The sequence below is a fragment of the Anser cygnoides genome, chromosome 18, assembly GCF_040182565.1.
Source record: "Anser cygnoides isolate HZ-2024a breed goose chromosome 18, Taihu_goose_T2T_genome, whole genome shotgun sequence".
Lineage (NCBI taxonomy): Eukaryota > Metazoa > Chordata > Aves > Anseriformes > Anatidae > Anser > Anser cygnoides.
The window spans coordinates 10,816,369-10,828,663 of record NC_089890.1 but is presented as its reverse complement, the minus strand read 5'-3'; the positions used below and the strand labels follow the sequence as shown (position 1 = coordinate 10,828,663).

The 12,295-nt window shown below is 44.0% G+C and overlaps 2 protein-coding genes across 3 annotated transcripts; both read right to left on the bottom strand.

The window, feature by feature from the left end:
- Positions 1 to 22: 22 nt before the first annotated feature.
- Positions 23 to 1,432, bottom strand: ZNHIT3 (zinc finger HIT-type containing 3). 2 transcript variants are annotated; one of them, XM_066979741.1, is made up of 4 exons: positions 1,279 to 1,431; positions 1,010 to 1,167; positions 828 to 908; positions 23 to 527 (listed from the first exon to the last, which is right to left on the bottom strand). In XM_066979741.1, the coding sequence occupies exons 1-4, from the start codon at positions 1,356 to 1,358 to the stop codon at positions 337 to 339; spliced, it is 510 nt and encodes a 169-aa protein (XP_066835842.1). In that variant the 5' UTR covers positions 1,359 to 1,431; the 3' UTR covers positions 23 to 336. The 2 variants fall into 2 exon arrangements, with proteins under 2 accessions (XP_066835842.1, XP_066835843.1); XM_066979742.1 differs by lacking the exon at positions 828 to 908 and having other exon boundaries at positions 1,279 to 1,432.
- Positions 1,433 to 2,455: 1,023 nt separating this feature from the next.
- LOC106046837 (lysophosphatidic acid receptor 1-B-like) lies at positions 2,456 to 11,602 on the bottom strand. Its single transcript, XM_048074311.2, has one exon. It carries the CDS (start codon positions 3,500 to 3,502, stop codon positions 2,534 to 2,536), a length of 969 nt encoding a protein of 322 aa, XP_047930268.1. The 5' UTR covers positions 3,503 to 11,602; the 3' UTR covers positions 2,456 to 2,533.
- Positions 11,603 to 12,295: the final 693 nt, after the last annotated feature.

Here is a 12,295-nt window from a genome sequence, read left to right as displayed (position 1 = left end):
ACATTTCAGAACAGTTTGTGGATTAAGATAAATGCCGACATATTTAATATAATTGTTATTGGGAAGCTGCGTTTCCCATGGTTGACAGGATTTCTCTACCAAAAGATTGCAAGTCCACGTAATATCAAATTTACTTCCTAGTATCTAGAAATCTGTCCAATACTGTATCACTGTTTATCAACTCTAAATTAAAAATTTGAGTCCTGACATCCATGAGTGAAGTGTGACCAAACCCAGAGGAAATACCCGGAATGGTGCACCACAGTAGCACCATTGCCGTAAGATCTCTTCTGTCAGAGGAAAAACTCAAGGACAGCAAAACGTTCCCAAGGTATCTCACTCAGGAAGAATGTTCTCCTTCTCTGGGGGTTCAACAATTCTCAAGCAGCAGTCTGCAAACTCCACAAATAGCGGCTCCTGCATGTACTTTTTCATGAGGGAGCTCTTCTCTTCTGCTTCATCAATCGTCAGCAGCAGCTGCCGGAGGTGTGGGTTCAGGAGCAAGCCTCTCAGTTCTTCAGATTCTCCTTCAGAGAAAAACAGATAAACAATGCTAATCCCGAGCAGTTACAAATGTTGTTTAGAGCACCTAATCCTGAGCAGTTACAAATGTTGTTTAGAGCACCTAATCCTGAGCAGTTACAAATGTTGTTTAGAACATTGTTACTTTGAGGGTAAATTCTCAAAGAGGGGTGGCAAAAGGGCAGGTACGTGACACGGGAAGCCTCAAGGCGAGCTGCACAACCAGGACGAAGCACGATGTCGCAGTACCACCACCCCGGCTGCCACGGCAGGCCCCCACACACCCCCCGGCCCCTCGGGCTCACCCAGCAGCTTGAGCTTCTGCAGCGGCACGCGGTCCTGCTCGTCGTCCTCCGCCAGGATGTCCGCCACCGACCAGGGGCTGCCTAGGGGCGGCGAGGAGAACCGGGGCGGGGGTACCCAGCCCCCCGTGCCCCCCTCACCCACCCCCGTGACCCCCCCCCCCCCCCCCCCCCAAGCCCCGTACCTGCGCGCTGCCCGGCCCGGCCCGCCCCTCGGGGCGCTGCCAGCCCCTCCGCCGCCTTATCCGGCTCCGAGAGCGCCGCGGCCCCGCTCCCGGTGTCGATCCCGTCCCCGTCGCGGCGGCACCGGGCGCGGTGCGCCCTGCAGCACGGCACCGAGCAGCTGCGGGCACGCAGCTCCCGTCAGGGCCCGGCGGCGCCCCTCACGCGGGGACCGCCGCGGGCCCTTCCACCCCCGTCAAACCCGCTCCCCCCAACCCGCTCCCCCTCTCACTAGGCCTCAGCGCAGCGCGGGCACCGGTACGGGGCCGCCCCGGCCGCCCCGCAGACCCCGCAGCTCCGAGCCGCCCGCATGGCGCCCCCGGCCCGCTCCAGGCCCGGCCTGCCCAGCGCCGAGCGCCGCCCCGCCCAGCGCCAGGCGCGGCCAGCACAGCGCCGAGCGGCGGGGCCTCAGCCCGTAGCGGGGCTATTTATTTATTTTTTATTTTTTTACACAAAACGCCTTTTTTTTTTGCTCGCAGCCGCCGTTTAGCGGAGTGTTGGGGTTGTTCCGTCTGGGCCCAAGCCGCTTGGAATGCCGAACTAATGACAAACAAAGAAATAAAGCGGAAATAAAGCCCTAAAAAGTCCAACTTCCACGGGGAGGGCTGGTTGGGGTTGGGTGGTGCCTGGGTGAGCTCCCTCAGCGTGAGGCCATCGTGGCGGCCCTGTGGCATCGCTGAGTAACACCTGAGCATAAATTAAACATAGGCAGGCTAATGTCACCAGGATCTCCTCCGCCAGGACTTCCCCATCTGTGACTGTGCAGGGGGAGAGAGAAGACAACAAAGCACCGAGACCCTTGTGGGCAATGTCCCCCTTACCAACCACAAGCGTTCATCTCCACTGGGGTCTGACACATTTATGACCCGGTATCTAATTTCCTTTCTGGAGAAGGAGGGAGGATGAGACCTCTTCCTTTCACAAAATGCCCAGCCTTGACATTTTTATTTTGCTTTGCTGTGTACAAGAGGCTTCGCTACAATTCCGGTACTGAAAAACTCCAGCGAGGTTTTCTCCTGGCGCAGCTCACGTTTCAACACCACGGATTCACTCCTAGTTATAAGCAGAAATATGAAAAGCGTAGGCACAAACGTCTCACAGAATCACACAACACAGCTACAGATATAGATAGAATAAAATTCTATCAGATAAGATTCCGCAGATAAAATTACAGCAGTAAAACAGTGCTGAATGCCCCCAGTCACAGATCCAGCAGCCAAAGCTACAGTCCTGACTGTAAACGAGAAGGAAAATCACACGTCCGCCAGTAGTCCTGAAGCCTTTCCAGCCATTTAACTGCCCCCAAACCCGCAAAAACACCACAGAAGGGCCGCTCCCAAGGGCGGCTGGCTGACTCCGCTCTCCCCGGTCCCCTCCCGGTTCCCCCCCCTCCCCGGCCTCTCCCCGGTCCCCGGCCCGGGGCCTCCCGGGGCCGCCGGCGCTGTCCCCCGGGCGGTGCTGAAGGCCGGTCCCGGTCCCGGTCCCCGTCAGATGTTGGCCACGGCGCAGGCTTGCACGCGGTTGGCAGAAAGGCATCTCAGAGACTTGAGCTTAGCCCCCAGCTCTTTGGCTTTCAGGGTGTATATCAGCGGGTTCCCCAAACAGTTCATGGTTATCATCATGGCCGTGCAGTTTCGGAAGATGTAGACGCTTGGGTAGAGATCGAGGGGGCACTGGTGGTTTGTTGCATCGAATATGACTCCCGCAAAGAAAGGAGCATAGGAGACCAACGCCAGGAGCCATATAAAAATACTAGTTCTGGCCACCTGGATTTCGGCGGATTTGTAGGTGCCGGTAGCTTGTCCGCATGCTTTCATTCTGAGCTTTCTTTTCCTCAGGATGATAATGATTCTGAGGTAAGTGAACAGAGGAACAATAAAAGCCACCACAACGTTGGGAATGGTGATGAAGATGAGGTAGTCAACGCAAAACGGACTGTAGAGGACTGAGAGATTTCTTCCCATATGCAAGCAGTTCCAGCCCATCAAGGGCAAGCAGCCCAAAGAGAAAGCAAGGATCCAGCTAATTAAAACTACAGCTATGGAATGTTTTCTAGCAACCCTGAACCTTGTCCTGATACTTTCAGCCACAGCCAGGTAGCGTTCGATTCCAATGCTTACCAAGTTATAGATGGTGGATAAAATCGATGTAGTATATAAGGAATAAGGTGCAAGCATACCCCTGGATCCAAAGATTGTATTGTCAGGGTTGGTGATGAACAGCACTGAAATCCAAAAGCCAGAAAAACTCGTGAAGAGATCAGAAAAAGCCAAATTGCAAAAGAGGATAGAGATAGGCTTGTGCAGATCCTTTGTCGCCATTCTGGTGATGATGACTATGCAGTTGAAGATCACAGAAGCTATGTTAATGGTCAGTTGGGGGATGCCCAGTGCAAGTACTAAATAATGACTCCAAATTTTGGTATAGTTAGCAGAACAGTTTGAGTATCCAGTCATGGTGGGAAATCCTGCTTTCAACCAGTAACGAAGTCTGCTGTACACATCCCGTATGCGGCAAGAGACTGTACAACTACATGAGTGTTACTGCCACCTTGTTCTCCAGTCAAAAAATGAATATTGAAGCACAGCTTCTGTTGCCACATCATTGTCATGACAGTGGATTAATCTTTAACCACTTGTGTTTTTAAATATTTGGGTTACCAACTCAGAGCAGAGCCAACTACCCTTAAGTTGCTAGGATAGGCAGAAGTGTAAAACATATTTACTATTATAAAGCTGATCTGCTTAAAGCAACCTTTATCAAGAGCAAAATTTGGCTAGTCCTGTAAAGACAAATGATCACACGAGTGGTTTACAAGTCTGAAGATATTCTAAAATTGAGTGAATGTGGATTCATCTCTAATTCACTAATAGATTAAATAGAAACAGGTAAAGATTAGAGTCAGAAAATAGAAGTATTTTTCTCTTAGGTGGAGGGTATGTGACTGATGGCACACAAAGAAGAATATCACGTTTTTGTCACTAACTTAGACCCCAGTTCAGTGAGGGATTTAAGCACCTGCCTAAATTGAGATCAGCTCTAATGAGTTCACACAACTCATAAAGTGCTCAAGGTCAAGCATGTGTTGAAGAGGTTTTCTGGGTAAGAAACGTAATGTTTTTCAGTTCTTTGCATTCAATATCTATGTAAGAAGAGAAGATGTCACCTTACCACCTAAGCTTTATTTGCACTAAAATAGATGGCATCTCTGGTTCTGGAGTTTATAGATCTCCAGTTTTAATCTCTCTAATTGCCCCTGCCCAGACTGGACATAAGCAATGGACAAAAATGCTGACATTAAGCTAGAGGTTTCTTATTTCAGTCACTACCCTCATCACAAAACCTGCTATTTCATTCTTAGAAATATTGCTTTGCAAAATAATGAAAGATCCCTCTTAATACAGACTTAAGACAGCACGCTTTTACGTGCTTAATAATCACATGAAGTATGGTTGGTTTGAAATCTTAACTGAAAGATAACAGAACTTAGCTGTTTGCTGTCTCTTGTTTACAATTACAAATTGATGCGACCAGCGGTGACTCATTTTCTAAGGATGGTTAGATCATATCTATCTACAAACAAACCCCAAGCTGGTAAGCAAAATGACACGATGAACTGCAGTGCTACAAAGCGGCTCTGAAAAGGTAAGAAGCTCCGTTGCCACTGGTGTTCTTGTGCTTTGGCCTACAGAAATATCTCAGTACTGAGTACTGGAGTACTCAGAAGTTGGAACACTATATCTGAAATTGTACATATTTTCCTTTTCTTGTGTAAATTAGAGGTACCGACACTCTATGAGAAAAACAAACAAAGGAAAACCGAATGAGATGTTGAATTAACTTAATTTTCAAACAAGCAAATGCAGGAGAATGGCTTAACTCTTTGTTAGAGTAATTGGAGTGGGGACTTCAGCTGCTTAAGCAGTTCTGAAAATGTCATTTTTTTCCCCTTAATTCTTGGGTGAGAACACAGCATGACAATGACAAGCATCTATACTCATTTGTTATAGGACAATTTCCGTTTGCTTTTTTTAAAGTTAATCTATAACGTACATTAACAAAGCAACATAATATTATTGTATCATTTATTTCTTTGTCTTTTTAGATGTCAATGATTTTTGAAAACGAAGTTTAAAATAAATGTGACTAGAAAAAATATTCTTTGGACATACATTTAATGCTGCCAGTCAGCAGAGGGCACTACTGTACCAAACAATTATCTACAGTATACAACGGGGAATATGGCAGTCTTAAATACTGGAGCAGTCTGGGTGAGCGGTAAGTACACCAGTGTATCAATATGAACAGCATGGATATTTTTTCTGCTCAGAAGATGCTTCTTTTTTTGCCTAATGTTCTTCTATGCCACTCCATGTTTGATTTGAAACACTCACACAGAGACCACTCCGACATGCTCTGGCTGCTACCTGGCATCCAACTGCAACTGAGCAGCGAGTTTTTGCAAGCTTTCCTTTAGTAAAAATATCCACGTGAAGCCACGTCACTTACAAAGTTGGTCAATTAATTTGTATGGCTCCATTTAAGTGTTTTGTGGTGGTGGTGGTAGTTTGATTTGTGTTTGTTGTTGTTGTCATTATTGCTCGCCCCTCTCCCCTTACTGTTGTTTTAACAAAGGATTAATTTGTATCAGTAATAATTTTATACACTGATACTAAAACAGGAGCTCAGCTATGCTTATGGGCTTTTCACATTCAGTGGTGACATCTGGGCAGTATCGCAGCAATTTCAGCTCTCCAATTAAATCTGTGACCAATACAATAGCTCGGTCAGAATTTACAACGTAATAAATTTGTGCAAAAATATTGGGTTTAAATGGAAAAAGATTTTTTTCTATTAAAATTGAAGTTTATGAACATATATCATGGTTGGTGTGTAATTAGTATGCAATTACTGTATATTAGAAATGCTTTACACGGGTAAATAATTGGAATTTCAGATGGTGACAAAGCAGTCCGAAGAATTATTATATAGAAATAAGGGCTGGGAACTGATTAAACAAGTCTGCTGATTTATTAATATCCTATAAACTATTCTTCTCAAGTGTCACAGAAAAAGCATTCGGTATAATTCACCTCATACAAATTTGTCAGCCACACCTTTGGTGTGAGATTGCTGCTGAGCAAGGACTCTACTATTTCTGTCACCTTCGCAGTGCCGGCACTACAAGTCAGCAACTCCTTTTAATCACAGCAAGTGAGGCAGCAAGTAACGTACAGCACGGATGAACATCTGTCAGGAATAGCAGAGGGCACCAGACCAAGCCACATGCAGTCCGGATCTCTTTCAATTACATATTTGATGGCTCTGTGAACTGATAGGGGGTTCGAGGGCTGTGGTGAACTGCAGGCTACCCAGAAGTGTGACATCTTCAAAAATACCCTAGTTATGTTAAAAAGTACATCCATGAACTGGAGCTCCAAGGTGCCCTAGATATTCCTGAAAATGCTACTCGAAATTTCTCTGATTTGAAAAGCTGGTGTTCAAGCATGAAAGATCGTATGAAGCCAGAATGCAATTAAAAATAATATTGAATAATATAAATAGCTCTTAACAAAAAGCTTTGTAATCTTAATTCCCTAATCTAATTGCATAAAAATAGTGTAATCTTACTAAATTAATGGAGAAAATATTATTATGGAAATAACTTTTTCAGTATGCTTCAGTACAAAAACAAAAAAACAACACGGATTTGTAATCTCAGCCCTCTGTAAGAAAGTCTGAGCTCTCAAAAACAGATGAAAAGTAGTTTCAACTCCAAGCAAACACTGCGTGAGGTAGGGAGTTATTGTGCCACCAAATCTGCATATATAACAATGTCTATGCAAGGTGATTCTTATCATCACATATTCTGGGAACTTGATAATCTTTTTTTTACTTACTTACACTTATGACACATCTGCGAGGAAAGAGTGTTATCTACATTTTACAGATGGGAAAAGAGCAATCAAATTATTTGCTTAAGATCAAACAGAAGTCCAGTATGGAGGGAGCTGAGTCTCAGGCTAACATTTTAAACACTGGCTGTACCTTTCTGTTGGCAAGTCTTTGATTAATATTTACCTAGTTTTCACCCTTTACGACACTCTTTTTAATACTATAATTGCTTCTATGTTTCTTTATCTGAATGTCCAAGTTATTATTCTTTGATATTTGTCCTGACTGAGACATGGCATTACTTTATTTTGCAAAAAAAAAAAAAAACAAAAAAAAACAGCAATAATATACTTTTCTCACCGACACCCTCCTTTTGCCCTAAAATCTATAACTTCAATAATAATTATCCTAAGATTATGCCTGTGGAGAAGACAATAATCACTGAACATGCTGAATAGATCGAGAAAGAGATGTGATAAGCCTTGGCACTGAATTTGTAATGAGCACTCATTTCGAGTAGCCATTCTGGAAAATCTACCTTCACACAACACATCTCGCGGTTCCAGAAATGCCCGGAACCTGCAGTGCGTGGGCTTCGACAGGAATCACAAGTGTCCAGCAGCTCTCAGAATAACAGGCCCCAGCTGCGACATGCCAAAGTTGATTTCAAAACAGGATACGAAGGAAAAGAGCCTCGTAGTTGTGTGCAGTAACCCTTGGACAACATACACTTTTACCTTAACACCATGCAACAGCAATGCTCTTTATGCTGATAAAACCCCGAGAAACCTGAGTTGTATGTGACGCTACAGGAGAAGAAGCTGCATTCACGTAATGAAAATGAGAACTCTACAGCACAATCACACTACAGCTGATGTGGTGCTACCTTCAGAGCAGTATACACGCACTGTACATACAAGAAAATCAAGACACTGAAAGATATTTTTTCCAGCTGCCTTCCTGCCACACATCCAATTCCTACTTCCATGCCTGACACACCAGACCTTGTTTGTTGTGAAGGGCAACAGTTCGACTTTCTCCTCACCTGCCCTGCACTCCAACTACACCACTCACCAAGCTGCAGTCAACACATAACCCGACCCAAAACTGGCAAGAGAAACGCAGACTGCCCAAGTGTTGAGAAAAATTAATTCTTGCTTGCCATGACCTTCAGCAAAGCCTTGAGACAAGAATATCCATCTACACAGTTTTTCAGTGGTCATCATGAGGCCTGCAAATAAGGAACCTTCAGGAAAGGGAGTAATACAAATAAGGAGCCTATTTATCCAATTTATGTTTTAATTTATGTGGATTAAAGTCTTCCTCTTTGGAGAGGAAGACACAAATGGTATGTATGATCTTCTTCCAAGATTTTTCTGAGATGTTTTCAAAACAGAAAGCTCTCTGCTCTTCCTCCACCCACTCTCTTTGAGGAATTTTCGCATCACAGGTTTTGAGTTATCTGATGTTCCAGCTACGCTTTCATGGCCCTCACCAGGAGCATAAAGTGAAGAGAATCATCAGGCTTCAGACTTCTGTGCAACAACATGTTAACTTCAAGCCACAAAATAGTGGCAAGGACACCCCTGCAACTTCATCTCTCCCTCACCCCATCTATGCACAGCCTGAATCTCTCTCTGACACGGCAGAACTGTTATTTTAAATTTTGAGGAACTTGTATTAGGCTGCCTAAAGGGACGCAAACATTGATAAATATCTGAAACCAAAGTCATATGGTAAACAAAGACTTCTACCCTTACTTTATATGTGAAGAAGTCAGAACATATCCCTTTAGACATGAAGAAGTCCACATAAATGGCATCTTCCTGCTGAACTAAACACCTACAGATGCACAATAATGAATCCTGTTACAAGAAAGCAAAGGTTAGAAATGCACATGCTTCCAAACCAGGCAAAATAACTAGGCAGGCTGTAACCTCAGAGCTAAATATTCAGCTTAGAGGCCCACAGCCTTCAGAATACACCTTCATAATTCTAGCAAATGGTGCATTGCACACTGCTGGTGTTTTATCACTCACCAAATGAAAACTACTCATTCACATACAGAATAGTGCTTTACATCAGAAATACTGAGCAAAGGGGAGAAGTTCAGTTTTATTAATGATGACATCACATAATGCAGGATCTAATCCTCGAGTACAGACTGAACCTGATTGTACACAGTTAATGCACCAGAACTAAGCCAAAGACCAAATAAAGAGTCACTCCAAAATGCTTCTAAGTACTCCACTGGAAATGACCTCACATTAGAACAAGGTTTCCCAGTAGAACAGACTCAGGGAGAGGCATAGCCACCCCCTGTTTTTCACATGAAAGATGAGACCTTAATGTTTCAGGTTCACCAACAGCTACTGCTCACGAAATTCCAGATTTCCTGTTCAGTGGTCAGGGAACTAACGAAGAAAATTACAACACACAATCCAATGTAGAGTACTTAGCGTGTTTTCTCACTCTGAGGGGTAGGTTTCCCAATCACCCAGACGCTAATCATGAAATTCATCTGTGTCTTAAATCTCTTGGAAGTACTTCCCTCTCCCACTGCAAGGACAGTTCCTCTCAGGTCAGCTCGTCTATGCACAGGAGTTGGACTCAATTCAGTCTCACCTTGGCAAGCCTTAGATCTTCCTTCGAGGAGCAACGGGTCAGCCCAGCTCCCCGGCACAAAGCTGTGCCACCATCTTGACTTTGGCTGGGACTCTTAACGCATTTGGACCCTGGAGTCAGACCCAACCTGCTCTCATCCCCTCCCGCCTGCGCTGCGGGGGCACGGAGGGACTGCAGCCGCTCCGCTGGAAGGCTGCGCAGCGCTCTGGGCTTCCTCCCGTCGGCACATGGTAGGATCATTTGGCTCAGAGACATGTGAGCTTCATTGGATGTCACGTCAGTCCCTCCGAATGTCCTGCGAAACCCTTTTGGTAGTAGCTGGCTATGGTCAGATCTCACGCGTTTCAGAAACCAGGCTGAGGGGAACATCTCCAAAATCTTTGCTGCTGTACTCCGCAACTAGGCTACAAGATGAGGGCAGTTTGCGCTGTTTTTGACACTCCCTCCTGCTCTTATATATCCTGTAGCTACAGAAACAACTGCAATCATTACGTCCAAAAAATAAATAATAACCCTGGGTTTAATGATCTGTAATAGACTTCCTTCAAAACTTTGTCTCTCAGCTTCTCTGACCCACATCCGCACGTGTATTTAGGTCCAACGTCCAAAGGCCTTTGTGGAAAACCCACCTACACTGCAACTCCTTGTGAAAATATTTGTAGGTGAAAAGATGCCAGTGAGAATTGATAACCAAGCGCTGGTCAGGTACGTTTTTTAAGATTAAAAATGGAGATCAAATTATGTCTGTCCTGCTTATTTAGATCATAAAATTTATAAGGGAAAGGAATGTCTTTCACTGAGTCTAAATATACTTGCTAGTACAAATTAAATCTAAAGATTTAATTAAACATGACTACAGTGCAAATTATTACCACTTTAATAATGACAGTCTGGAAGGTTTGTAAAAGGAAAAAAAAAAAAAAAAAAAGAATAAATCCTGAATTTCAAGATCAAAATGTTTAATCCTCAGATGTTTCAGCCTTAAACAGAAGGGTTCTAGAAAGCTCTTAGCTTTCAGGCAGCTAAACCTGGGTAGGGTGAAAAAAATTCATGCAAGAGCTTTGGTTAAGCTCCCTCACTGAAGACCACCCCTGGAAATAAAAAAAAAAAAAAAGCCCAAGAATAAAATGTCTTGTACATGCCCTTGAAGGCTGGCACCTGACACTGCCGTGTTCACGCCCCCATGTCTCTCTACGTGCTCAGCATGCACCTTGCTTAGATAGCTCCACAGAGACTGCTGAACTAGGAAGTCCAAAAATGCAACAAATCCCCTTATTGTTCTTGTCACTGCAGTAACTATTTATCTTAGCACCATGTGCTAGGCAAATCATCGCGTGTTCACGTTTTAATCTACCTCATCCAGGATGGAAAAACACTACCCAGCATATCTTCATTGTTGGAATGTTATTTATAGCCATCCTTTTTATGAATAAAGACCTGCTCATAAGTCAGCTGTCAGATTTCCCATTGTTATTACAGTCGTGATGCTCTGCGAACCCCACTACTAACGCCGTAGCGGCCATACCCTTCACCTCGGAGCCTACAACTGTTGGTAAAGGCATGAGCATTTATCAGGCTCCTTTTTAACTTCAGCCCTCTGCAGAGACCAGGCTTTGGTGGATGATCAGGCTTGCTCAGTGCAGCCAACATAATGCCACTCCACAACATTTACACCCCTTCATGGGGGGGCACTGGGTCAAGCAGCCTGCTCCTCTTGCACCCAGTGCAGGATTTGGGTTGTACGCCCGTGGACAGAGAAGTATCTGGGGGAAGGGGAGAAGCTGTACTTCCTCCTCAGCTGTATCAAAATCCAGCCCTGAATGAAAAATAGAAAATGTGTGTATAACAGAAACTGTAGAACAAAAAGCAGCCATAGCACTTTTCTGTGCACACCTTTGTTTGTTGAGCATAAAGCCTGAATTGCAGTGAATCAGGCATGTGGAATTAAAGTGTTCAGATAGGAAAAGGGGACAGAAAAAAAAACGTATCTGTACCTTATACTGTAGTACCCAAATCAGGAAAGTCAAAAAAAGGTGCTTAAAGGGAAAAAAAAAGAGAAGAGAAGAGAAGAGAAGAGAAGAGAAGAGAAGAGAAGAGAAGAGAAGAGAAGAGAAGAGAAGAGAAAAAAGAAAAAAGAAAAAAAAAAGGAAAAAAAAAGGAAAAAAAGAAAAAAAAGAAAGAAAGAAAGAAAGAAAGAAAGAAAGCAAAGAAAGAAAGAAAGAAAGAAAGTGCAATCTCAGTTAATTCACTAAGTGCAAAGTCATATGTAAGTAAAGTGCTGGCATGCCACCTAATAAACCTTTCCTGTTACTGCACGCAGAAATCCCATTTTTCAGTCTCACCAATCTGGGCTTGGAGGGTTGCAGGGTAGGGTTTTGCAGGGGGAGGGAGGATTTTTTATTTGTTTTTTTGTTTCATAGGTTTTTTTTGAAACAAAATGCTAACCTGAATGCACAAATTCACAAAGTCATGTGGGCTGAAAGAGAAAAAGCTGCCAGTAAATAAAAATGTAACATCTTACTAAAAGGTTTCTAGATGTGCATAGGTTGCAAAGTATTAGCTATTTGTTACAGGATAGTTGTTCAGTGCTAGAAAACCCCATCCCTTTTGCCATTCATTTTGGAGAAATGAATAAATTTAGGCAAATCAGGAGTAGGGTAAATCTGGAGAAATTACAAAGGGGAGGAGTTCACCTTCCTGGCTATGGCTTTCAGGTCTGTCCAGGACTA